This window comes from Spermophilus citellus, assembly GCF_964194105.1.
Source record: "Spermophilus citellus genome assembly, chromosome: 3".
NCBI classification, from domain to species: Eukaryota; Metazoa; Chordata; class Mammalia; order Rodentia; family Sciuridae; genus Spermophilus; species Spermophilus citellus.
Genome location: NC_138184.1, coordinates 109,847,494 through 109,874,942, shown reverse-complemented (window position 1 = coordinate 109,874,942; position 27,449 = coordinate 109,847,494). Strand labels below are relative to the sequence as shown.

Genomic DNA, 27,449 nt, shown 5'->3' with positions numbered 1-27,449 from the left:
TTATTTTATGTTAGCTCCTGCAGGCCAGAGCAGACAGTCATTTCCAACAGAGAATTCTGCCTACTATCTTCCACACATGGAGTAGACTCTGGAGACGGCACCAGCAGGAAAGTATCCTCAACACAAGAGCAGCACGTTTTCACAGGTATACCCTACAACTCTTCTCTGCACCAGGTTGGGCACTCACATCTAACTATGTTGACCACACAGCCCATTTGCTTTGCTTCTAAGCCTCCCAACCCCCAAGCCACTGGTTTTTCCTGAATTTTCAGTAATGTGAGCTTATTGATTTTTTTGTAGCAGGAATAGACAGCCAGTATCTCCACTGAGAAAACTTTTGCAAGTGCTTTAAAAAATAGCCTGTGTTTTATGTTCCTATCCTCCTTTCATGCTGCTGAGAGTTTGATTAAAGTCTCCCATTAGGGCTGGGGATGTGGCTCAAGCGGTAGCGCGCTCGCCTGGCATATGTGCGGCCCAGGTTCGATCCTCAGCACCACATACAAACAAAAGATGTTGTGTCCGCCGAAAACTAAAAAAATAAATAAATATTAAAAAATTCTCTTACTCTCTCTTTAAAAAAAAAAAGTCTCCCATTAGCTTTCTGGATCAGAGTGTGGTGGGACCTTGCATTGCTTAGCAGGCATTCTTGAGTATAATTTCCCTGAAATATTTAGTTCCTGTTCTGCAAGCTGGCTTTTTGAAGTTTGACATTATAGTCATCAACAAAATTGGAATGGCCAAGGAGCAGAGCTACATCTTTTTAGCACCACAGGGACAAAGTTACCTGTAGCAGGTCCTCACTGCATGTTGGTGAAATATAATGAAGAAATCATTAATTGCTAACTGTGTGTCAGCCACTGTGTGGGCATTATATGATGGAAGAAAGAAAAAAAAATATATAAGCTCATTCCACTTATGACGTCTTATTTTCATTAATTTCCTTCTCATAGTAGCCCTGAAAGAACAGGTTCAGAATGATAAATGACACAATCAGAGATAAGGTTTTAAATCCACATGTATTCCAAAGTCTAGGTAATTTCCACTTGATCAAGAGAAAGGTCTTTCTGATGACTTTGTAGGAGCTTTAAATTCTTATAAGATGATAAGGCTGATTCATAAGTAACAATTGAAAAATAAGAGAATAGATCAGTCCAAATTATGTCAGACCACAAATCCTAGAGCTGAGAATTGGTGTTAAGGTGACTGGGGAACATGAAAGTACTTTGGGAAGGCTTCCTGTGAATTAGGAGGGTGAAGATCAATGACTGGAGTCACAAAATGAGAAAGGCCAAACTGTGGATTGGACTGGTCCTATAGACACATGATGGACAGATATTTGGGCAGGTGACAGTTTTGGAGATTACCCTGAGTACAGTGTACATCATCTTAGAATGGAGAGGTGACAGGGTGTACGCTCAATGGGAAAGTTGGGTGGTGATCTTGAGTTTGGTGGATTCCAGGTGCTAGTTTGAAAGGATCCCCCAGAACTATGGGGCTCCTGAGTACAAAGGCCAAAGGAATGTTTTTAGGGAGTGGCCATGGGAATAAAAACTGAAAGAGGACAAGTCTTATCTTGTAGATAGAGTGGATTCACCTTTACCTAGTTCCTGTATTGGTACCAGAATGGTATAAGATCCATTTGAGAAATGGCATTAGTACTAATAATTTGTTATACTTGGTTCTCTTGCTTTTTTGTATTTTACATGCTATGGGGACCGAATTTTTAGGGTACTCTCCAAATGGTCAAGAGGAACCTCTAAAAGGAATTTTGCTGGGGAGCAGGCTTGGGTGATGTTAGAGCTATTACTGGAGACCAAGGCTGGAGAGTGAATTGGAGGCAGGGAGTAGCCAGGAGACTTGAAGGACAGTTAAGGCCTGATCTAGGTTTTGTACAGTTCTTGATGGTTGGACTTTTTAGAAAACTTAAGTTTTCAGGTACTTGCCTTCCTGGTTTGTGAGGGAGCTGAGGATTTGGGAGTCTGACTAGCAAGTAGTCAATCAGGGCTGAATTCAGACCTTTGCTCTGCCACCTGTGACCCTCGGCAGTCATTTATACTCGAGTCTCAGTGTCCTCAAATAAAAAGTGGAGATGGTTTGATACTAGTCCCTGTCTCATAGTTTGTCATGAAAACTAAATGGGATAATATATGTAAAATACAAGCAGAGTGATCAGCACAAAATAGAATCAATCCCTCTAGCCCTCATAATTAGTTTGACCTGTAACTGCCAGGGTAGATAAATATTTATAGCATTGGTTTGGAGTTTAGCAAATAAGTTTCAAAAAAATATTTATCTTCTGTTAGGTATGTCTTAGGAATACAGATAGAATTTAGAATCTCATGAATTATAACTAAAATTATGATCTATTAGTCTTTCAGTAAAGTATACTGAGAGTGAGACAAAACTAGCTTACCTTTTATAAAAATTGATACAAAATTTATATACAGTGAAAGGCACAGAATTCAAGTGGTTTGATGCATTTTCACAAATTATGCACATGGATAATCAGCATTCCATCAAGATATTTTTACAGGGTTTTTTTTGCTACTGAATTGCCACATAAATTTTCATCTATTTCTGAACTTTCTTTTCTGTTGTACTTATCTGTTTGTTTATCCTTATGTCATTATCATACTCTCTTGACTACTGTATCTTCATATTTTTTGAAACCAGATGGCAAGTCCTTCAATTTTATTCTTGAAATTTCGAGGCTGTTTTGTGTATTCTCTGTCTATGTGCATTCCCATGTAAATTGTATCAGTTTGCCAGTTTCTATAAATAATCCTTTTGGGATTTTTGTTTGTGATTTTACTGAATCTGATACATTTCTCCTTGGGGGGTGGTGCCGGGGAGTACCAGGGATTGAACTCGAGCACTCAACCACTGAACCATATCCCCAACCCTATTTTGTATTTTATTTAAAGACAGGTTCTCACTGAGTTGTTTGGGGTCTTGCTAAATTACTGAGGCTGACCTTGAACCTCCAGTTCTCCTGCCTCAGCCACTGCATCTGGCTACATTTCTCCTTTGACATAAGTTTTCCTTAATTATTCCCAATAGTTTGTTGTTGTTGTTGTTATTGTTCTGCTTAGTTGTACATGACAGCAGAATGCATTTGAATTCATCATACACAAATGGAATGCAACATTTCAATTCTCTGTACACAATGTAGAGACACACCATTCGTGCAATCATACATGTACCTAGGGTAATGATGTCCATCTCATTCCACCATATTTCCTACCCCCATAACCTTCCCCACACTCCCCTTTGCCCAATCCAAAGTTCCTCCATTCTTCCCATGCCCCTCCCCCCATCATAGATCAGCATCCACTAATCAGAGAAAACATTAGGCCTTCAGTTTTTTTGGATTGGCTTACTTCGCTTAGCATAATATTCTCCAACTCCATCCATTTAACTGCAAATGCCTTAATTTTATTTTCTTTTAATACTGAGTAATATTCCATTATGTGTGTATAGCACAGTTTTTTTATCCATTGATCTATTAATAGGCATCTAGGTTGGTTCCACAGTTTATCTATTGTGAATTCAGCTGCTATAAACACATTGGTATGGCTATGTCACTATAGTATGCTGATTTTAAGTCCTTTGGGTATAGACCAAGGAGTGGGATAGCTGGGTCAAATGGTGGTTCCATTCCAAGTTTTCTAAGGAATCTCCACACTGCTTTCCAAAGTGATTGCACCAATTTGCAGTCCCACCAGCAATGTATAAGTTTACCTTTTTCCCCAACATCTCTCCAACACTTATGCATAGAGGGTTTGTTTTTTTTTTTTTAAAGCCAGAGATTGAACTCAGGGGTGCTTAACAACTGAGCCACATCCTCAGCCTTTTTTTTTCTTTTTAAAGAGAGAGTGAGAGAGAGAGAGAGAGAATTTTTTAATATTTATTTTTTAGTTCTCGGCGGGCACAACATCTTTGTTTGTATGTGGTGTTGAGGATCGAACCCGGGCCGCACGCATGCCAGGCGAGCGCGCTACCGCTTGAGCCACATCCCCAGCCCCCATCCTCAGCCCTTTTGATTTTATTTTGGAACAGTTTTTTAGGGCCTCACTAAGTTACTGAGGCTGGCTTTGAACTTGGAATCCTTCTGCCTCAGTCTCCCAAGCTCCTAGGATTACAGGACTGTGCCACCATTCCTGCTGTATAGAGATTTTATTTTATTTTTTTTTATTAAATTTATTCCTAAATAACGTAGTTTTAAATGCTAGTGTAAAATGGAATTATTTTTAAAATTCATTTTCTAATTGTCTGCTCCTAGTATATAGAAAAATAATTGATACCTTTTATTCTATGACCTTTATAAATTCACTTATTAGTTTTAGTAGTTTCTCTTTTCTAATAATTGCATAAACAATCATGTTGTATACAGATGAAAATAACTTTGTTTAATTCTTTCTAAACTATGTGCCTTCTTTGCTGCTGCTGTTCTTGTTGCACTGCCTAGGATCTCCAGTATAATTATGATTTTGACTTACTACTATTTTGTTAAGGATTTTTACATAGAGATTTGCATTTTTTGGTAATGTTTATTTTCTGACTGTGTAAGATCGTTAGTGTTTTTTCTTTAAATTTTTAATGGAATTTGCTAATTAAATTATTTGGGCTGAGAGTTTTCCTTATAGAAAGGTTTTCTCTTTTTTTCTTTTTTAAGTTGTCAGTGAAACTTTATTTTTCTTTCTTTATTTATATGCGGTGTTGAGAATCAAACCCGGTGTTTCACACATGCTAGGCAAAGTGCTCTACCACTGAGCTACACCCCAGCCCTAGAAAGGTTTTCAATTACAAATTTAATTTTGTGAATAGATATGGAGCCACAAAGAGTTCCTATTTCATTTTGTGTCAGTTTTGTAAAACTTTTCAAGATAATTTTCATTTCATCTAAGTTGTCAAATATATTGGTATAAAGCTGTTCTTAGTAATGCCTTTTGTGTCCTTCAATGTAGATAGAATCTTTGTCATTCTTGATTTTTCTAATTAGTGTTTCTTGTTCTTCTTAAATAATTTTTCTAGGGACTTATCAGGTTTTTTTTTTTTTATCCGAACTTTTGGCTTTTGTTTCTTATTTTTTGTTACATAGTTTTAGCTTTTTTAAAATATTTTTTTTAATTGGTGTTTCTTTCTTTATTTTTATGTGGTGCTGAGGATCTAACCCAGGGCCTCGCATGTGCTAGGTGAGCGCTGTACCACTGAGCCACAACCCCAGCCCCATAGTTTTAGCTTTTTAATAGTTTCCTTCTTTCTACTCTTTTGGTTTAATTTGCATTTCTTTTTCTACCTTTTTTTAAGTAGAAGTTCAGATCATCAACTTTTTGCCAGATTACTGATTTTAAATGTTTCTTTTCAAATATAACCATTCTGAACTATAAGATTTACTTCTACTTTTAGCTTCATCCCGTAAATTCTAATGTGTTATGTTTTCATTATTATTCAATTAAAAGTACATTTTTATTTCCTTTGTGATTTCTTCCTTGACCATGGTTTTGTTGAAGTATGTTGCTTAATGCCCAAATAATTGGGAATTTTCCTTACATATTATTATTCTAAATTTCTAATTTAATTCCCTGTGACCAGAGACTATACCTCATATAACTTCAATTTCTTAACTCTATTGACATTTATTTTATGGCATACATACATACATATATATATATATATATATATATATAGAGAGAGAGAGAGAGAGAGAGAGAGAGTGTGTGTGTGTGTGTGTGTGTGTGTGTGTGTGTGTGTGTCTGTCTATTTTAGTGACTAAGCAACTGAGTGAGACCCTGTCTCTAACTAAAATACAAAAAAGGGTTGGGAATGTGGTTCAGTGGTTAAGTGCCTCTGGATTAACTTCCCAGTATCAAAAAAAAAAAAAGTTTATACCCAATTGATGGGTATAATGGTCTTAAATATTAAGTCAAATAGGTTAAAATTCATTTTCAAATTTTCTGCCCTTACATATTTTATTTGTTTACAGGTTTATCTGTTTTTCAGTAATACTGTCAGTTTTGCTTGATGTGTTTGGAAAATCTGTTATCTGTGTATATACATTTAAGATAGTTATATATTCCTGATGAATTGTCCCTGTTATTATTTTGACATGAACTTCTTTAGTTTTGGTAATATTTGTTTTTGTAAAAGTCTGCCTTTTATATTTATATTATATTTATATAATCTCACCTGCTTTTTTATGTTTACTGTTTTTATGATTTTCCATTTTTGTACTTCCAGTTTATCTGTCTTCATATTTAATAAAGCATATCTCCTATAAACAACATCTAATTGCTTCTTTTTAATTTTTTTTATTATTAGTTCAAAACATTACAAAGCTCTTGACATATTTCATACATTTGATTCAAGCATATTATGAACTCCCATTTTTACCCCGTATACATATTGCAGATTAGGTTACACATCCACTTTTTTACATACTGCCATACTAGTGTCTGTTGTATTCTGCTGCCCTTCCTATCTTCTACTATCCCCCCTCCCCTCCCATCTTCTCTCTCTACCCCATCTACTGTAATTCATTTCTCTCTCTCGTTTTTTTTTCCCCTTTCCCCTGACTTCCTCTTATATGTAATTTTGTATAACGATGGGGGTCTCCTTCCTTTACCATGCAATTTCCCTTCTCTCTCTCTTTCCCTCCTCCCTCTCGTCCCTGTTTAATGGTGATCTTCTTCTCATGCTCTTCCTCCCTATTCTGTTCTTAGTTGCTCTCCTTATATCAAAGATGACATTTGGCATTTGTTTTTTAGGGATTGGCTAGCTTCATTTAGCATAATCTGCTCTAGTGCCATCCATTTCCCTGCAAATTCCATGATTTTGTCATTTTTTAGTGCAGAGTAATACTCCATTGTGTATAAATGCCACATTTTTTTATCCATTCATCTATTGAAGGGCATCTAGGTTGGTTCCACAGTCTAGCTATTGTGAATTGTGCTGCTATGAACATCGTTGTAGCAGTATCCCTATAGTATGCTCTTTTAAGGTCTTTAGGGAATAGTCCAAGAAGGGGAATAGCTAAGTCGAATGGTGGTTCCATTCCCAGCTTTCCAAGGAATCTCCATACTGCTTTCCAAATTGGCCACACCAATTTGCAGTCCCACCAGCAATGTACAAGTGTACCCTTTTCCCCACATCCTCGCCAGCACTTGTTGTTTGACTTAATAATGGCTGCCAATCTAACTGGAGTGAGATGGTATCTTAGGGTGGTTTTGATTTGCATTTCTCTGACTGCTAGAGATGGTGAGCATTTTTTCATGTACTTCTTGATCATCTAATTGCTTCTCAATTTTTGTAATCCAGTCTGACAATCTCTTCCTTATAGTTAGAATGTTTAGTTCATTTATATTTCATGTAACCATGGTATGGGTGGACTAAAGTCTATTTTCCCCCCTTTTTGCCTTGTATAGAGGACATTTAAAAATTTTAGTATTCCATTTTACTTCCTGATTTTTTGTAGCTCAGTATCATTGTAGTTTTTTTTTTTCACTTTTATTTGTATTTTTTTCTTTCTTTTTTTTTTTTTTTTTTAATAACAGAGACATTCCCAGGTGTCTTTTCCCAGTTCTGGAAATTCCAAGGGCTTTTAGGAGCCCTGTACAACAACCAAATTTTATTTTTTTTTTATTTTTAGAGAATTTTTTATATTTATTCTTTAGATTTCGGCGGACACAACATCTTTGTTTGTATGTGGTGCTGAGGATCGAACCCGGGCCGCACGCATGCCAGGGGAGCGCGCTACTGCTTGAGCCACATCCCCAGCCCCTGTATTTTTTTCAATTGATACATTTTTATTGATGCATTATTGTTGCCATTGTAGTTTTTAAATCATTGTTCTAGAGATAACAGTGTGCATCCTTCACTTATTACAGTTCTACGCCATTTTATATTAAATATAAAATATAAAAACTGTAAAGTTCCATTTTCTTCCCATCCTTGATATTTGTTGTCATGTATTTAACATCTACAATGCATAGTTTTTACCCCACAAAAGCATATTTTTTGGCTTTTAATAATCATGAAATCTTTCTAAAAATTAAGAAAAAAATATTCTCATATATTTACCCTTATACTTTTAATTTCTACTGTTCTTGTTTCTTCATGTAGATTTAAGTTTTCATTTTTATCATTTCCCTTTAATCTTTAGCATATTTATTGTACAAGTGAAGTAGAAACGATCTCAGCTTTTGTTTTTGTTCTTTCCACTCTCGCTAGGCCATTCTTGTCCAACCTCTCGTATCCTTATATGGCCCTTAGATCTGCAAGAACCACTGTCTGCTGGGCCTCAGAGAGTGTGCCCTCATCTGAGGACCCGGAAGTACTTCAGTAAAATTCTGGGTATTTTCTTTTGCTCAACACCCTCTTTTCCAATAGCCTGATCCTAAATTCCAGCTTCTTTAGCATTCTGGATCTCAAATCTCTGCTTCTGATGCCAGAAATACCTGGGGAAATGTTGGAGTTTGGAGTTTTTTATGGGTGATATTATTGTCTGCATTCCTTCCCATTTTCTTTCCTTTTTTCCTCATTAGAACTATCAAGGGCAAATCTTGAGTATTTGAAACTTGTAGTCCTGTGGATTTTTTTTTAATGTGTTTAACTACTATTCAGTTTTTATTTTTTATTTTTAGGGAGACATTAGAGAAGCAAGTTTTTTCTATCTGGTGGCAGAAGATGTTTCAGCATCGAGAAAACCGCTTGGCAGAGAGAATGGTAAGAACTCTCCCTGAGGAAGTTCCTAAAGGGTTAGGACTTGTTTTAAATCCTGCTCTCACTGTGTTCCCTCTTCAGGAAGTTGCACAGAACTCAGGCCTATACTACAGCATTCCTTCCTGTTACTTATAAGCCAGGAACAGGTTCTGGCCAGCTGTGTCTGTTGTCAGTAGAGTTTATAGATAGTTTCTGGGCCAGGACACCTAAAAATCCATTTTTTTTTCCTTGGTCATTATTCATGACCTATGGAGTCTCCTATCTGACTTGTTTTGTTCTCTTCCTCCTGTTGTCCCTCAGGCCATCCTCCATGCAGAGCGACAGCTTCTGCATAGGTCCTGGTCCACCTGGCACCAGCAGGCAGCAGCACGTCACCAAGAGCAAGAGTGGCAAGCAGTGGCCTGTGCCCACCACCACCATAGACAACTGAGGAATGTTTTCCACACATGGAGGGAGAGTGCCCAAAGGCTCAGAAAAGAGTGAGTGATCAGTTCTGTATCAGAAGTCCTTTCTACCCAGGCCAGTTTGGACCATAGCACCAAGGTTGTCTCCAAGTGCCTGCCCAAAGGCCTGTGTTAACCTAGACCGGTTGTAAGTTCCAGAAATTCAACCTGAAATAGTCTAAATAAAACTCGGACTATAGGGAGAGGATCTTGGGGTGTTCCTTGAGGATCATGGTGTTCCCAACGGTAGGATCTCAGTTGGAACAGAAGTGTTCTGTGGATCTGGGAGGTCCTATCCATTATTTTGCTTACTAATTGGAGCCCATTTGAAGTGACTATGGCCAGTGAATAGACTGATAAGCCTATTTGAGGATAACTGGCCAGAACCTAGTGGGTAAGGCTAGTGGGCAGTAATTTTTACCATACCATGTAGCTGTGGGGGATGGACAGTGTAGGCAGCCCATGTCCACTGCAGAGGTTTTCCTGCTTTGGTACCTTTCTGTATCCACTAGTGTGTTCTAAGAATCTTATTACCTCTCACATTCTGGCCACATTCAGGCACCTTCTCAGGAGTGGACAGGGCTTTAGCATACCTACAAAGGAATAGGCCCTAGTGCTACTTCAGGCCCATGAAGTTGTGTACAAAAATTTGATTACATGTGAATTTTTCTGGAAGAGAGCCCAAGTCCTTTGGCAGCTCTTTATAGAGGGCCTTGACTCCCCCCAAAACTTAACCACTAAGTAGGGGCCAGAGTCTGTGAAGGGGAGCCCATCAGGAGGCCCCCACCTGGATCTGGGCTGCATGGCTGATATCCACCTGTCATCTTGCAGGAGGTTGGGCAGGGCACTGGCTGTGGAGTTCTACCGGGTACGGCTCCTGCGTTGGGCCTGGAACAGGTGGAGGGAGGTAAGGCTTTGGCACGGGTACCACCCAAGAGTGGCTTTTGGACAGGTGGAGCTGTGTATCATCATGACTCAGAGCGGACAGATGGGCTCCTTGGCAGTGCCTTGGAAGCCACCTGTCTCTGAGCTAGGGGAGGAGGGCAGGCAGCAGATGAGGCAATGTCAGTTCACTTTTATGCGATGATTAGCTCAGGAACTTCTTGTTCTTTTAGGTACCAGGCTGATCACATGTGAATTTCCTGAATCTAAATTCCTAATCTAACCCTTTAAAGGGACCCTATTGGGTGTATAAAATGTTTAAGATAACAATGATTGACCATTATAAGTTAGGGACCTGCCTCATTTGGTCCTCACAAAACCCCTTCGAAGCACATATTTACAGATGAGGAAACTGAGGCTCAGTGAGGTTAAGTACTTTATGCAAGCTCAAACAAATGGAGTATAAGATGGCAGCAGAACTGAAACTGTCCCCCACCTCGTCTCTTAGCCCAGGTGGCTGCTTTTTCCTTTGTCCATAGTGCCTGGCCCTGCGTGCCACTGAGCAGCAGAAGCTGATGCAAGCAGACCTGCATGGCCGGCGTGCTACCCTGCACAGGGCGCTGCAGAAGTGGCTGGTAGGAGCCACTTCTTTCCTCCAGATCACCTTGTTGTAGGGGCAGGGGATGTTTCTGGAAACTGTTTTTTTTTTTTTTTTCCCCTTGTTTTTCCTGTCCTTCCCCAGAATAATTCAACAAGCCTCAAACAGTGTAGGTGCCCAAGACAATGGGTCTCAGAGCCACAGGATCTGTCAGTTCTTACTGGGCAAAGTGAAAACAAGTACATGGCCTTATATGAAAACAGGCTCATGTCTAGGAGTCCAGGGGTTTGACCTATTAGGGGAGGGCCTAGTTGGGCATTCTCCGGTATCTGCTGGCCTTGGAATAGTGTCCTTCAGCCTGTCCTTACCCTTTGTGAGTGCTCTGGGCCCCCTATTATAAATGCACCTTTAACGCCTACCTGGAATAAGGGGCAGTGTGGGCCCAGGAGTGGCCTCCAGTCCTTTTTGTCTCTTTCAGGCTTACCAGGGCAGAGTGCAGAGCATCCTACAGGAGGTGGCAGCCAGGGAGAGCCAGCACAACAGGCAGCTGCTGGGGTGAGTCTCCTGAGGGTCTTGTGGGGGCTCAGGCTCAGCAAGAAGGAACAGAGCCAGACACTATAGATTCCTGCCTTGGGCCAAGCAGAAGATGGTTCTGAGTGTCTCTTATTGCTCAAATTGTGGTTCTGGCTTTTCCACAGCAATGCACTGTGTTTACTGCTTCATTCAGTATATTTTAAACTCCTGCTATTGTCAGAGTAGGACCCTGAAAAGCAGACCTCTCCTGGATGCCTGCAAAATCTCTCAAGGCACCATTTCCTCTTCTGCCCTGGAGCCTGCACTGATCCCCTTCCCTGTCAGTTCCCAAATGCTTCCTTCACAGTTGACTCTGAAGAGTCACCTCCCAGCCCTCTGAGACTATCTGCATTGCTCATCTTTGAAGGGCACTTATGGCCCACCCTCCATTCCTTCTTGGTTAAGCTCTGAACTCACTCTTTTCTGTTAGGCCTTTCTTATTCCCCTCTCTCTTTTCCTTCCTTTGTATATGTTCAGCACATGCTTTTCTAGGTGGCATGTGGGCTAAGGACTTTGTGAACTTTAAACATCTCCATTACTCTTCTGGGGTTCACACTAGGTAATCCTTCACTAACTCCACAGCAAGTACATGCTGGATTTTAGTTGTCCTTCCCCATCTTCCCTATCTCTCTGAACTTATTATCCTGAGAATTGCCTGTATTGTTATCACCTAGTTAGAGCTCCATATTCATTTTATCATTTAAACTTCTAAAGATGTGGTGTTGTGCACTACTGGGTATTGGCTACTCACCTTATGTCTAGCACAGAACAGGTGCCTAGCATTTGTTTGTTGGTTGTAGACATGAGCATAAATTTGGGTGTCAGTGAAGCAGATACTCAGAGGCATGGAGAATACTAACTCAGGTATGGGGAGAGAATGAGGAACAATTCACAGAGGCTTCCCATGTCCCTCCACACTGAGGTTCTGCCCTGGCCTGGCCATGTACTTGCAGGTGGGTGTTATGTCGTTGGAGAGAGAACACAGTGGCCCGTGTGGATGAGGCCAGAAAAGTCCTGCAAGCAAGTTCACACTACAGAAAGACCATATGTTCCAAGGTGAGGTACAGGGAGGCAAGCTGGTTATCCAGGGGACTTAGGGACCATGTTTCAGCCAGGGTGTTGGGTAGGGACTGGTGCTAAACACTGAGTAAGACACCCAAAAAATAGATAACCTTCCTCTAGCACACAGACATACATCCATGTCTGCAGGTTTTTTTTTTTTTTTTTTTTTTTTTACTAAAAGTATGAATCAATGCCCATTACAGTAAAAACATGGCATATAGTAAGTGAACTAGTTTTTATCTGTGTTTTCCACACACATGGAAGTTTCCATTAGGAGAAACTGTGGAAGTCAGTCTCCTGAACTGTCAGAAAAGGATGCTGGCTTCTGCCTATCATCCTTATAGGTCTTATGACCACAGAGGCTTTCTGGAAAGCATGAGTATCCAGGGATTATAAGGCCCTTGATCATTTTCAGTGGGAAATGACTCCAAACCACACCTGTTTCTTTGATCTGGAATGGGTATGGAAAAATATCATATGTTAGCGCTGGTCCCAAGCTCTGGGAATGGGGACATTGGCAGGACATGGCTATGGGAAGAAAACGTGTTACAGAAAAGAGGGAGCTCAAACAAATGGAATCCCTGAGCCCCAGATGTTTTTTAGAATAAAGCAGATACAGGCCAGTCTTGGAACTGAAGCTTCTGTGAAAGAAAAGCAATTATATTTGGTCAAGGGCCAGTCTGTTCTCAGACTAAAGCCATCTAAACTCTAAAGCCATCCCCTGCTCTGGAAGGAGGAAACGAGATCCAAGCTAAGATTCCAAGCTTGGAAGGGAGATGATTTTGGTGGAAATGGAGATCATGAATGTGAAACAGGCCTCAGGCTTCTCCTGCCTGACTTTTCAATGTATTTTGTTATTGTGATTTTGTATGTATCTCTAATAGGAAAGAGTGCATATACTGTATATGATCTGATTAACAAATAATAATATAATTAAAGCTCATGTAATGTGTAACTACTTTATTTCTCTGTAGCGTGGTATAGTTTAAATCCTCTAGAAAAGTCCCAGCACCTCTGAGGGCCTGAGAGGAGTCTGAGGCTGTGTCCTGGGTCTATATGGATGGTGTATGGATGGCGGGTGCTTCTTAGAAGTGTGTCAGAGCCAAACATCAACCATTTGGCTTCACCTCACCAGGAGCTACCATCATAGACCTCACGTGTCCTTAGAAGTCAGGACATACAGTGATCTATGTTCTTTGCCTGCCTGTAGATCCTGGTCCAGTGGCGGGAGGTAGCATCAGTGCAAATATATTACCGACAACAAGAGGCAGATATTCTCAGAGAGGCCCGGAAGGTGCTAGATAAGGGTAAGTGGGGATCCTGGAAGCAAGAAGTATCAAAAGGAGTGTGAAAGATACAGAACTGTCTTGGGTTCCATTTACTCCCTACAACTGGGAAGCTTCAACCACAAGAATGTATTCTTTCAGTGTTGGAGGCTAGAAATCAAGATGTCGGGAGGACTTACTCCCTTCAAAGGGTCTGGAGAGGATCCTTCCTTGAGTTTTCTAGTTTCTGCTGGCTGCCAGCCATCCCTGGTGTTCATGTAGATACATCACTTCATTCTCATCCTCCATCTTCACTTGATGTTTTCTTCCTGTGTCTCTGGGTCTCATAAGGACACCAGGCATATTGATTTTTTTTTTTTCCCTTCAGTGTTGGGGATTGAACACAGGGCCTTACACGTACTGGGCAAGTGGTCTACCACTGAGCTCCATCCCCAGCACACATATTAGATTTAGGACCCACCCTACTCTAGTGTGACATTACTTTATTAATTCATGACCTTGAAAGACATGAATCTTTGAGGCGTGGGGGTGCTAGTCAATCCAGTATATTATATTATAAAATTCCCTTCCCAATGGATTCACAAGCTTGTGTAAAAATGGAAGGCCAAGGCTTGTGATCCATGAGGAAATTAAAAAATGAAGCTGGAATGGAAGAGTGGTAAATGTCAGGGAGTGTGTGTGTGTATGTGTATGTTACAGAGGATTGAACCCAGGGATTATATCACCAGCTCTGTTCGTTTAATATTTTCTTTTCTTTTTTAAAAAATATTTTTATTAGTTATGGATGGACCTTTATTTATTTATTTGTATGTGGTGCTGAGATGCAAACCCAGGGCCTCACACATGCTAGACAAACGCTCTACCACTGAGCCCCAGCCCAGCCCCTCGTTTAATATTTTCTATTTGTAGATGGGCACAATACCTTTATTTTATTTATTTTTTATGTGGTCCTTAGGATCAAACCTAGTGCCTCGCAAATGCTGTACCTCTGAGCCACAATCCCATCCCTGTTTATTTTTTTGAGACAGTCTTGCTCGGGCTGATTTTGAACTTGTGATCCTCCGCACTCAGCCTCCTGAGTGCCAGAATTACAGGTATGTGCCACTGAACCCAGCTAAGGGGGTTGTAGGTTTTTTGTTTTTGGTACTGGGGATTTAAACCAGGGATACTTTGTCACTGAGCTACATCTCCAGCCTCCCACATCTTTCCTTTTTTTTTTTTTTTTTTTTTAAAAAAAAGAGTCTCACTATGCTGCTTAGGGTCTGACTAAATTGTTGAGGATGGCCTCAAACTTGGAATCCTGTCTCAACCCTTGAGTTGCTAGTATTATAAGCCACCACACTGGCAGGGGGTGTGTTTTGATGGAAAAGACCCTCCTGAGTGCAGCTGCTCATCAAGTCAACCCCTGTGTTGGTAAGAGCCCTTGCTTTCTTATGTAGTTGGATCCTTATATGTTCAAGAACTAGAGACTTGCTATGTCCCATTGAGCAGGAAATCCCACTCATGCTGTATAAATATCCTTGATAGTGCAGGAAATCGATGCCTCTGTGCAGAAGATGTGCAGACACAGAAAAGACCTATGGGGACTTATCTTCTAACACAGTTGGGTCCATAGTGGAGAGGGAAATCTGACACTCTAAAGGGGAGAACCTGTGGTTAGAATAGATGAAAATACAGAAGTGAAAACAATCAAAAATGGTTTAAATTGGACTGTAGCAAAAATCAGCCAAGTTATTAATTTGACTTTAATAGAATTTGCTACAGGACAAAAGTTTATCCACTTTGGTTGAGTCCTGACTGATGTATGTTGAAGAATGCAAAGCCCACTTTTTTATTTTCATTTCTGTTTGTACACCTGATGCAGTTTGGGTCAGCTACTGTAGGTCAGGTATCCACTTCTGGCCATGCTGGAAAATTAGATGAGATAGGTTCCAGGTACAGCCTGAAGCTGCTTCTTTGCAGGACTTTCTTTAGAAGGGGGTGGTGGCACATAGCAGGCCCTGGGTTTACCATGTCCATTACAGATGGCACAAGGGATCTGGGAGGCTAAGCAACAAGACACTGCATGTAGTTCGTGCCAGTACACTTGATCTTAGCCAAGGCCAAGAAGTGATTGGTTGGTGCACCATAAATACTTGGGAATCAATTTCTTGGTTTAGATTAAGGTCTGAGTCTCATGCACATCTTTTCTGGATGCCGGGAGGAGGGACTAAGGAGAAGATATAAGACACATTAAGTGGAGTCCTTATAAGGGCAGGCTTACCCAAGTGCAATGGTATGTGTCTATAGTCTCAGCTACTTGGGAGGTGGAAGCAAGATGATGGCTCAAGCTCAGGAGTTTGGGGCCAGCTTGGGAAACACAGCAAAATTCCATCTCTTAAAAAAAGAAGTGGTGCAGGCTAGGAGTCATAATCTGGCTCAGTGATCTCAGGCATGACCCCGGCTCTTTGTAAAATGGGGATATTGTACCTTCCTCCATGGTTATCACTTAAAGGGAATTCATTGAAATTATATGGATACATGGGCAAATAAAAGACATCCTCCCAAGATTATCAGTGCATAGTACAGTTGGCTTCCAACTTGTGATGGCTTCCTTCCCTGCTTGCTGCAGTGGGTCCTGACGGGCTAACCACCTTTGTATCATCAGTGCCCCAGTGTCAACCCTTTTCTTGTTGTCTTGAAAAGAAACTTCTTCGGGGGCTCATGAAATTTTCACCAAAGGGAGAATCTGGTGACAAAAATAAAATGCAGGATGTGGCCCTTGCCCAGAGTGTAGGAAGTCAGGACATGCTGGCAGACCTATCTGGTCATGGCTCAGGATGACTTGAATGAACCTTGGTTTTATCTGATGAAACGAGTCTGCCTCCTCCTCTAAGCTTGCACTCCAGCAGGAGGCTCCCTTATTCTTCAGACTAAGGGTCTCCTTCCAAGTACCTGGTATTACCTTGTATGTGACTCTCTGAGGTGGAGTATAATCTATGGCAGGTGTACCCTTGCAAGGTGCAATAAACAAGTCTGATTCCAGTGCTCAGAGTCACTGAAGGTAGTCATAATTATCCTTATAGAGTGACCATGGTGCATGTCGTAGTTTTACTCACAGACGGCTAGACATCCTGACTATCCCATATCACATTCTTTGGTCCCCAAGCCTCCCCACTGCATTGTGACTTTAAAAAATTCTACAAACAGTCAAACTCTGGTTTGCATCTGCCCTAGGATATCTCCAAACCTGGTTTCAGAAATGGCGGGATTGCAGCCAGAGGGCAGCCCAGCAGAGAGCCCAGCTGGAGAGAGCAGCCCAGCATCACCGATGGCATCTGCTATTAAAGGGGATGGCGTGGTGGAAGGTGTACTATCTGGGGTGTGTCAGGAAAAAGGTGAGGCAGCAGCTGTCAAGTTTCCCCCATGTGGCAGGCAATGGGATGGCTGCCAGGCAGGACCACCTCTCAAGGAGGGACTCTGGACAAAACTCAAGGCAGCTGCCTAGGTGCTGGGTTATTTGGGATCCTGTGGTAATAAGACGGCAAGAGCCTGCCTGGGCATTTAGTGGTGGCTCAGGGTAGTTAGCCTTAGAATTGGGTCTCCCTTGGGAGGAATATGGCTCAGAAGAGAAACCTGGTTCACCCTGTCCTTGGCTTGTCCTCGATGAGGGCCCTACCAATTTATCTGGACATTCTCTGCCTATACAGGAGTCCTTTTGGATCACCTAGGAATCCTGGCAATGGGAGGACAGTTGCCTCGGGCCAGAACCCAGGGTGTGGGATACTTGACTCCGTGTATACTTGTTCTCTCCCCAGTTTTTGCAGATGCAGGGCGCCCAGCTCCTGGTGCAGAGACTCAGCAAGGCCTGCTTCTGCTGGTGGAGACAGCAGGTGGGAGGCAACACAATACCTCTTCCTGCATCCCTCTCAGTCCACATCTCTAATTGTCATATTAAACACATGGGTGTAATATCCAAAAATTAATGTGAAAAGCATTTTTTCTTGTTTTAGTTGTAGGTAGACACAATAACCTTTATTTTTCACTTTTGTGGTGTGCTGAAGGTCAAACCCAGTGCCTCCCTCTACTATTCTTCCACAAGCTAGATGTGCTGCTGCCATTTTCCCCTCTGAGAGCCCTTCACTTTCCTTCTTCCCTAGAATCATTCATTGATCTACAGACATGAGTGTGTTGAGTGCCTCAGTCAGGCCCAGGGTTAGAATGGAAGCCTTGGTTACACAGTGATGAGCAAGGCAAAAGTGAAAGCAGGGCCATGTGGTCAGAGTGGCCCCTTTGAATAACCCAGTTTTTCTGGACCATAGCTGGTGGCCAGGAGACAGGAACAGCAAAGTACAGCACGAGCCCTATGGTTCTGGTCCTTCTCCCTACAGGCAAAGGTAACTGGGGTTCTTCATATTGCCATTCCTGCCATGGGTGGGGGGAAGTTGCCTGGGTCATGGGAGAGCCCTAAGGCCTGGTCCTCACCTGTTGCCCTCCCTGAAGACTTGGGCTGCATGGCTGGGCTTTGTGCTGGAAAGGAGGAGGAAGAAGGTGCGGCTAGAGCGGGCAGTACAGGCCTACCACCAGCAGCTCCTCCAAGAGGGTGCTACACGGCTCCTGCGTTTCACAGCCAGCATGAAGGCCTCCCGGCAGCAGCTGCAAGCCCAGCAGCAGGTCCAGGTAGGTGTGGGGCTCCCTTCTTCTGAACAGTGGAGAGGGGACAGTAGAAACTGATGAAAAGCTCTGTTGCAGGCAGCTCACAGTCTTCACCGTGCAGTCTGCCACTGTGCTGAGCTCTGGAAACAGAAGGCCCTGGGCTCGGGCAAGGAGTCTCGGCCCCCTGTGCCCATCATAACCAGCAGGAGAGTGACTTTTGAGGGTTCCCCTCTTGATCACATTGCTATTGGGGCTGGGGATGCCTTCCTGGAGACGAAGAGGCCGCCAACTCCTCAACCTCAAGGAGTCCTGGGCAGCCTACCGCTGGCTGTCAGGGAGCCCCACCTCCTAGAGCTGTGAGTGGCCTACCCATACCTCTTCCTTCTCATGTCTACCTTGGGCAAAAGCTGGGATGTACAGGAGGGAGGAAACTGGGCCCTGGGAGGGTAAGGGATGAGCCAGTAATGACCTTGTCGTAGCTGAGCTCCCCTCCCTTCCATCATGATCCCATCCCTCCCAGAGCATGGGAGAGAAAACAGAGGCTTCTAGACCCTTCTTTTTTCCCTCAATAAATGGGTGTCCCTTCCCCTGGTACCAGGCCTGCTAATCTCCCCTCTTTTATAGTTGGGAAATTGGTTCCATCAGAAACCCCTTTTTGTGACTGGCACCTGTCCCTTGGCCATTTCCCTGGATGGTATCCCTAAACCCTATACCTACACTGCTCCTAAGGCAGTTGTCATCTCCCAGAGTGACCAGTGCTACCTAAGAGCCTTGATCTTGAGTAGGTGGAGTGCACCTGGGCCTGGGCCCCCATCTCTGCTCTGCCTTCTTCTCTGCTCCACACTGACAGCCTCAGTGTCAGAGGCTATACCTCCTATGATGTGGAAGAGCACCCATGACACCAGAATTTCTGCACAAGCCAAAAGAAGTGCAGGTGAAGCACGAAGCATGGGGATTCATAGAAAATACAGAATTTTATCAGGCCCAGGGTCACCACACATACTTACTGACCTCAGGCCAGAGCCTTGTCTTATGTAACCTTCAGTCTCCCCTGTAACACTGGAGAGGTTGGTTCCCCCTCCCCCCGAGACCTCAGACCCCTGGCAGCCCCCATTTGCCCAAGGTACAGACCCATGTTTCTTTCCAGCCATACTGCCCGCTTGGGGAGGAAGCAACCCCGACGCCCACACTTCTTGCTGGAGCCCATGTGGAGCCAGAGGTCTTGGGGGTGTGTCCCCCTCAGGGGGCAAGGGTACGTTATGTGGTTGTGGGCCACTCAGAGCAGCTACACCTTCATCTGGGGCCTGTGTTTTGGAGGTCCTATGTTAGGTAGCCCCCTCTCCTTCCTGATCTTCAGAGAAACCAAGAAAGGTTCCATGGCCTTATCAGCTTCCTGTCTTCTCTCTGCTTAGACCTGAGAAGCCTCAGGAACAGGGCCAAGATGGGGCCCAGCCTGCATACCCTTCCCTGACGAGGCCTTTCCTTCCTGGGGTCCTGCCTTGTGCCCCTTGCTCAAAGCTTCCCACTGTGGCAAGTCCCAGCCCAGAACAACTACTGCCTCCTTCCCCCTTCATGCCCTATCGGGTGGAAGCATTGACCAAGGTGAGTCCACCACCAGACCATCCTCCCATTCTTTGGTCTAGTCTTTGGTTCTCTTCCTGGTGCCCTTGTGCTATAGCTACAGCTGTATTCGTTGTTTTTGGAACACGTTGGTATGGAAGGACATGGGGAGGTTCCATTTATTTACCAAATGTTGGTACCTCTGTACTTCAGATCCAAGGAATACAGCAGCCAATAGCCTGCCAAGGTCCCTATTCTTCAGAAGCTTCTGTTCTCACAACAGGACAAACAAAAGAATCTTGTGTGCAGACCCATAGAGTGACCACAGATCCTATGGGTCAGGCTGGTCATACTGGAAAGTTTGGAATTTGGGAAGAGGAAGAAGTTTTTTTTAACCTGGGTTCCTTTTGGTGCTATGTATTTGGGCTACTGGGAGCTATGTGATCCAGGTTGCAGTGGCCTGGATGCTGAGGCCAAACACTGTGGGGATGAAAATGTGGGTCTAGACAGGACCTGCTTTGGTGGATGTGAGAAGGGAGGGGAGGATGATATAGGTTTCTGGCCTGAGTAACTAGGGGAGGGATGAGTTCTAAAAGAAGAAAAATAGGATGGGGCTTGGTTTCAGGTGAAGCACCAAGAGTCCCTTTTTACCCTGTCAAATATGAGAGAAAGCAAGATTGTCTGGCCTTCGGGAAAGAGGTCAGGGACTGAAATCTAGATTGGAAGTCCTCGGCAGAGGTTGAAGGTGAACCCTGGGAACCACTGAGAGAGCATAGAGTGGGGCAGAAGGCTTATGTAGAGAACCTTGACACAAGTAGCTAAGACTGAGAGCACCAGAGGGTATAGTAGAAGTGACAGTCTCAGGGTCAGGCCACCCAAGAAGCTGGTGCCCAAAAGGCGCAGGGTGGGGATAGAGCCACTTCTTGTGTGTCACAACCCTGTGGCTGGGGGTGGGGACGGTCCAGAGGGTGGTCTTCCATGACTGGCAATGATAGAAAGTGCACGTCTACTCTACTCTTCATGGGAGAGAGTAGAGGCAGGTGTGGGTGAAACAGGGAGAACAATTGCCTGTGACCACTGTTGTTACTGAAATCCAAGTTTAGCAAGGTTAGAAGTCCAGAGCAAGGTGGGGATAAAAGGCCAAGCCAGGCTTGAAACGTCTGCTGCTGATAGTGCTAAGAAGCTTCTCATGCAGGGGGGTGGCACTGTAAAGGTGTGGAGGTTGACCAATTATGTCAGGTCCAGCAGGCAGGGAAAGGGACAGGGCCTGGTCACCCTGACTCCCGTGGGGTAGAGTGGGCAACAGGTAGTGAGTGAGACAGGGAGAAGAGGATTTACTGTCAGCATCCTCCTTTCCTTTACAGGTGTTAAAACAGCCCACCAACACTGGGCTTAAGCCCCAGGGCCCCCCATCTCTGGCCAGTGGCCCTGATTCCCATCTGCTCCTGCCTGGGGACTTCACAGGCATCAGGGCTGGGCCTAGGCTTGGTTCTGGAAGTGCAGGTGAGTACCAGGGGCCTGCCAGGGCTATGGGCACTCACCTTGGAGTGGCCACCTGTTGTGGTCCCAGAGAGAAGATGGAAAGCTCATTCTGTTGTCACAGGCCACAACAACCTTGAGACTGAACTGGAGGGGATCCAGCAGCAATTACAGCACTACCAGAACACCAAACAGAACCTTTGGTGAGGCCTGGGGGATGCACCCTTGGACCTGTCTTTAAGAAAAGGTGTGGCCTGGGAAGGCAGAAAGTTCCATTTCCTGCCAGCCAGCTGCCAGGACCCACAAATGTGTGGTAGGGGGCCAAACCAGTGTGTGTTACCAGGAACGTGTCTTGCTGTAGCACATTTCCCCCAGTTAGTCCTGCTTGGGAAAACCCAAGATGGCCTTACTGTGGGACACAGGTCCTGGTTGGGTTCTGGCTTTCTTCTCTAGGGGTTGTGATTGTAAAGCTGATAAGGTATCAGAGGACGGGTAGGCCTGGGTCTCATCTGCACATAATGGTTTGGGGATTGTCAATATGCAGCAGTTTAAGAAATGTGAGGAAAACAGACTGGTCCCCTTGTTCATAGCTCATCACTGGGAAAGAGGAATAGGAAGAGTTGCTGTTTGCTATGGAAGGTCATGGAAGGTCATAGAAGGCTGGGAGAGAAAAAAAGTGTTGGCCTCCCAAGCCAGGGCCTGCAGCTCAGAGAAGGGAGCCTTTCCAGAAGTTTCTCCCTCCAACCCATCCTCACATCAGAAGACTGCCAAGAACCCAAACTCGAGCCAAGAGTGGTGGTGCACTCTTGTAATCCCAGCTATTTGGGAGGCTGAGGCAGGAGGGTTACAAGTTTGAGGCCAGCGTTGGTGTCACACCAATAGTGAGACCCCGTCTCAAAAAAAAAAAAAAAAAGGTAGCTTAGTTGGTAGAGTACCCCTGGGTTCAATCTCCAGAACCCAAGAGAAAAAAGACCCAAGCGGGCAGGGTGTCCCCATCAGGTCCTGCCAGCGACAAGCAAGTAGCCTGCGTAGGTGGCTGGAGCTGAGCCAGGAAGAGCCCAGGCCTGAGGACCAGGATGAAGAGCAACGAGTGCAGAAAGAACTAGAAGAGGTGAGACCCTAGACCATCTCCAGGGACAGTCCCCCAGACTGTGCTCCCTCTCAGCTGGGCCTCTTTCTCCCTACCCCCAGATAGAACTACAGATCCAGCAGCTGGACAAGGAGCTCCAGGCCCAGCGCCAACACATCAATACCTGCGTTGAGCGCATCCAGGCCCTGCGGCAGGCTCTGTTCTAGTGGGCTCGCCCCAGGAAGACAGGAGCCCTGCTGCAGGGGAGGCCTCAAGCCGCCTCCAGGAACAATGCAAAGCTACAATGAGTTTTTAAGCTTTTTATTTCAAAATGTCTTGCAATTAAATGAATTACTGTTCAGAAGTCTCCCACTTTTCATACAAAAATACTGTGCTACTGATACAGTTGAAAAAATTCAATGACTTCCCCTGGAGGAGAAATTCACAGGATCAACAGGTAACCTGACTGTCCCCACCACTGCTCAAGGCCTACATACCTGTCACCTGGGACAGGTTTTCTAGTACTGACCCACCATACACTTTTAGCCTCCAACACCGTCCTTGGAACAACAGCAATTTCCCATACTTCATGTAGAGCTGGATCTGGAAACAGCGATGCCAGAACTAGGCTTCTACCCCTCCTGCCTGCCCCATTCAGCCTAGCCACCAGGTGGGACAGTAATTGGCCTTGCCTGCTGCAAGGAAGCTCTGGAAGGTCACTCCTCAGGGCCTACAAAGGTCCGTGTCATAGTTACCATCCTCAGAAGATCCTGGCAAGAGTCCAGAGCAATGCAGTCAAGCCCCAAATGCAAAGAAAGATTTTGCTTTCCATCAAGCAGGGTGAGGCAAGTTTGGGAACAGAAAGTAGTTGTCATGAAGTCTGTGTGGCCTGCTCTGGGAGGGAGGGAGGGTCCACAATCCATGCCAAAGAGGCAGCTCATCCTGTGCACTATGGGAGGTAAAGGGATAAGAGGCACAAGACCAGAAAAAGCCAAAGGGTCCAACAAAACTCTCCAGTTATGGGGAGGCTAGAGGGCATGTTCGCACTTAGCATCGCCTAACAATATCCAAGACCAACCAGGAGAGAAGAATCTCCAGTTTATACAACATTTTAAAAAGATCCAAATGTGATTGTGAGGTTATCCACACCTATACTTTTTCTCTCTGTAGGGTAGGTCGCAGGCATGACGGGTTCTGGCTGCCTCATGAGGATTCAGAATCTCTTGTCTGCACCTCTGGGACAGGCAGTAGCAAATCATCCAGGTTCTACTGGATCGACCTTCCCACACACACCTGAGGTGATTCCCTTGCCTAGACACCCCTGGGGGCGTCTATAAAAGACCCTTAGTTCCCTTAGATGCATTGGCAGTTGTAGGCAGAAGGAAGACCTAGAGGGAGCCCAAAGCTTCCCCAAAGCGGATCTTCTGCCCTGCTTTCAGCCTGAAATTGAAGTCCTTGGGGGCCTCGAAGATGAGCACAATGGTGGAGCCCAAGTTGAATTCGCCCAGATGCTCACCCTTGCGCATGGGGACTCCCTCTTTGTTGGTGTGCGTCACAAAGCTGAAGTCGTTGTAGGACCCCTTGCTGTACCTTGGGCTGTTTGTGTGCAGGTCCTGGGGAGGAGTAATGGGGCAGGGATTGAAGGGGACCCAGAAGCAAGGGGTACCACTCCTGTTGCTCATTCTCACCACCATCCAGCCCAGTTCAAGAAGGGTGATGGGGACAATATCTCGGGGTTGGGGAGCTTAGTCCAATGAGATCACACTATGAACTGTGGCTAGGAGGGACATGGAGAAATCAGATCTGACTTTTCTCCCAGCTGGAATGGTACAAGGTCAGCAGCCAGTGGTGGGGAGTCGGGCACACCCAAAAAAGGCAAGCCCTGGGCAGGTGGGCACCAAATTCTTTCTTCATTCAGGCCAGCTCTGCCTACATGCTCAACCCTCAGTTGGCATGACTCATTCCTGTTCCTTCCTCACACTTCAACCATGGTTCCCAGTAAAAGTAAAGGGCCAGGCAGAAAGGTTAATTTCCTCTCTCCTCCCCAGCCACTTCCAGAGGAATGAGTGGCAGCAAAGTGGGTGGGAGGGAAGGAGAGAAGGAGGTCTTAACTGATAGGGATGCCCCTCAAGAGTGGATGCTCAGCATAGCCAGGCCTGGTTCTAGCTCTCCTACAAGCAAGGCCCTCCTAAAATTTACAGGCCCAGTGGATCTGGCTGCACAGCAGATGGAGCAAGTGAATTCAAGAAGTCCAGCCTGTGGACTTTGGCGTGGCCTGGGCTCTGCTTACCCTGTCAAAGTAGATGCGAATGGAGCCCACGTTGGTGGCCCCCACAGCTGTCAGCGAGAAGAAGCCATGTTTCCAGTCTCCTGTCAAAACTACCCGTTCGTTATGGCAGAAGAGCTCTTTGATCCATCGAGCCATGCCAGGGTTCACTGACATCAGGGAGCCTGTGGGGGTAGGGAACATGATAGTCCTTCCCCAGAGCCTGGTATGTCTACCCCAGGATGGCCTGAGACCCAAAGGGACTAATGGCCTGTTGCCCTGATGTCATTCCAAATGCAGACCAGTTTTCCAAAGTCCCCTGCCCATACCCAGCCAACCTTAAGTGTTTAACCCCTGGTCTAGATAACCCCAGCCTGGAGCCTAGTCCCCTAACATTAAGAAAGTGAAGACCTCAGCATGAAGCCCACAGAGGCAGCTCCAACCCAAAGGCCAGTCCTGTGTCTACCTGGGAAGTGGCGCCGATGGGAGACAGTCCAGTCAGTGGGGGAGTGGAAGCAGTGGTAGTCCCCAGGGGCCAGGTATATGACACAGTGGTAGAGTTCATTCCCTTCCCGGGTAACCAGCTGGTTCCTGAAGGAGTCACATGAAGAGGCTGTGGGGTAGGGCAGAAAAGAGGGTCAGGCTCTAATACCAGCTCCAGGTGCCACCCAGCTCATGAGAATCCAGCATAGCCTATGTGCAGCCTGGACATGGACTCCAAGAACCTCAAGGCTTTGGTCAGAGGGATTCCTGATCCACTGTGCCAGCATGCCCACCCCACAGTCTCCCAAGCCTTTCCTTATTCCCTGTCCCACAGCCTTTCCTTAGCCTCTGGTGTCTGCTCCAGCCCCAACAGTGCAGTAACCCACCTGATGGGAAAGGCAGGTCTTCCATGTAGGTGCGAGGGCCCAGGAATGACTCCAAGGAATAAGTGACCCCCTTCACCTGCTCCACCTCACAGTTCTTCACCTGCCCGAAGTTGAGGATCTTCCCATCCGATGGGCTGATCTGGAGGGACCAGGAGAGGTTTGCTGCTGGAAGGGGAGAGTGCTCCCCCTAGTTGACACCCACCTCATCTTGAGTCAAACACCCATAGCTCCACCCTCTGGATATGCAGGACAAATAAACTTTATACGGCAGGTGGGACCGAGTCTGGGAAAGCCACACAGAGGCCACAGCCAGTGGGGGGCTGCTGCACCTGGTTTCCATAGATATAGATCCCATTTCCTAAAGGAGGAGGAGGAGGTATGAGTTAAACCTCACCACACTGTGCAGCCCAGAGACAGGCCGGGCCTGTGGCTTCAGCTTGCGCCGGAAGAATTCGCTGAGGTTGCGGTAGTGGTGCAAGTCCTCCACAGCGGCCTCCTTCATGTTCACCCCGAAGGTCCAGATGTACAGGCTATAGACAGGCCTGCGCAGCCAGTGCGGCAGCTCCACCTGGTTGAGGCGACCCCAGGCCCGTGACAGCAAACGTGTTGGCACTGACTTGTACAGGGCCACCTGCAGGCCACAGGGCAGGGGGCTGAGTTGACCATACTCCAAAAAGCCCAAGTACTGTCATCATCCCCCAACCACAGGAAAGAACTTGAACCAACAGAGGCTACCTAGGGAGGCCTAGTTGCCTGGGGCTGATTGTTATGATGTGGCTGTGTCACTAGGAACCAGACTGCACTTGTCAATTATTCTCACAGACTGAAGACAGGATGTACAGAGCTCAGGTCACTTTAATCACTTTGCACAGGTCAAAGAGTAACTGTCTTAGTCCCAGAAAAGTAGACTGGTCCACATAGTCTCACTTCTTAAAAGTGAGAGGAGGTGCCAGGAGTGGATGGCTCATGCCTATAATCCCAGTAACTCTGGATGCTGAGGCAGGAGGGTCCTAAGTTTGAGGCCAGCTTCAGCAACTTAATAGATGCCCTAAACAACTTAGATCCAATCTCAAAATAAAAAGGGCTGGTAGGGACGTGGCTCAGCAGTTAAGCACCCTTAGGTTCAATCTCCAGTACCCCACCCCCAAAAAACAGGAAAGGAAGAGAAAATGGGAGATAGGAATCCTGATAATAGTCTGGAGAAGACTGGCAGGAGGAGGCAATAGGCATTTGACTTTGGCTGGGGTCATTGCCTACACTGCAAACCACTTGAGAAAGGAGTAAAAGGTTCCCAGAAGCACAGACAGATCTATAGCCCAAAGTGTATATCCTCTTTCTTAAAAGGAAAAGAGGACATTTTCAGATGCATGTACTATATCAATGTCATAGTGTCCCGAGATGCCCTGCAGGCCTAGCCAGCACTGCTGGGCTCCACTGGGCCTGACGGCAGACCTTGCATCAGAAGCATTCTGTGCCTAAGCCAGTCCACAGAGCTGCCTACCTGTGGTCTCCCAGGAGGCAGAGGGGAATCACTTTTTGGAGCCAGTCCCACACATTGGGGCCCCAGAGCCCTACTGCAGGGCCACTAAACCTAAGGGGCCACTGCCCCAGGGGAAACTGCTTCTGACTGCTGCTACTGCTTATCTGGATGCAACCAGGCAGCAACTTCCTAAGGTGTAAAAATCAGTTTTACCACTTTTAATACCTTTATGAAGTAGTGAATTACTAGCTCCCTGAGCATTATTCTTTCCCCTTCCAAGTGATGCCTAGCCACCTGGAGTGGCTAGGTTGTAATGCCTGGCCCTGGGTTGCTGTAATGCCAGACTATTCTCAGGAACAGGTTGGAGCCTGGTCTAATGTCCAGTGTACTGCAGCACCCTCAAATTTTCATGATGCCCACCCCCAAGTTATCAATGGCCCAGGAACAGGGACTCCTCCTTGGGGCTGGTCTGCCAGGAAGCAAGAGAGCCCTCCGGGTACCCATTAAAGAGTCCTGTGCAGGGCAG

General features: G+C 45.3%; 2 protein-coding genes across 34 annotated transcripts in view; one reads left to right on the top strand and one right to left on the bottom strand.

Moving 5' to 3' along the window:
• The window catches only part of SFI1 (SFI1 centrin binding protein), a 322,241-nt gene extending 299,569 nt beyond the window's left edge, over positions 1-22,672 (top strand). For 12 of the 23 annotated variants that reach the window (XM_081282923.1, XM_081282927.1, XM_081282922.1 and 9 more), the window contains 19 exons: positions 15-145; positions 8,643-8,724; positions 9,022-9,200; positions 9,996-10,071; positions 10,586-10,681; positions 11,123-11,199; positions 12,171-12,273; positions 13,490-13,586; positions 16,782-16,942; positions 17,363-17,437; positions 17,867-17,941; positions 18,048-18,224; positions 18,297-18,556; positions 19,348-19,452; positions 19,613-19,802; positions 21,125-21,263; positions 21,364-21,442; positions 22,239-22,350; positions 22,431-22,672. In XM_081282923.1, the coding sequence (XP_081139049.1) occupies positions 15-145; positions 8,643-8,724; positions 9,022-9,200; positions 9,996-10,071; positions 10,586-10,681; positions 11,123-11,199; positions 12,171-12,273; positions 13,490-13,586; positions 16,782-16,942; positions 17,363-17,437; positions 17,867-17,941; positions 18,048-18,224; positions 18,297-18,556; positions 19,348-19,452; positions 19,613-19,802; positions 21,125-21,263; positions 21,364-21,442; positions 22,239-22,350; positions 22,431-22,535 (2,319 nt within the window). In that variant the 3' untranslated portion in view covers positions 22,536-22,672. The other 11 variants (XM_081282937.1, XM_081282938.1, XM_081282940.1 and 8 more) reach the window with 11 other exon arrangements.
• PISD (phosphatidylserine decarboxylase) overlaps positions 1-27,449 on the bottom strand; it is a gene marked incomplete at its 5' end in the record, with an annotated part of 118,169 nt that overhangs the window by 51,745 nt on the left and 38,975 nt on the right. For 6 of the 11 annotated variants that reach the window (XM_081282945.1, XM_081282950.1, XM_081282946.1 and 3 more), the window contains 6 exons: positions 22,614-23,257; positions 23,825-23,921; positions 24,599-24,759; positions 25,041-25,187; positions 25,444-25,582; positions 25,838-26,074. In XM_081282945.1, the coding sequence (XP_081139071.1) occupies positions 23,025-23,257; positions 23,825-23,921; positions 24,599-24,759; positions 25,041-25,187; positions 25,444-25,582; positions 25,838-26,074 (1,014 nt within the window). In that variant the 3' untranslated portion in view covers positions 22,614-23,024. Of the gene's footprint in view, positions 1-22,613; positions 23,922-24,598; positions 24,760-25,040; positions 25,188-25,443; positions 25,583-25,837; positions 26,075-27,449 lie in introns of those variants that run through there. The other 5 variants (XM_081282948.1, XM_081282954.1, XM_081282949.1 and 2 more) reach the window with 4 other exon arrangements.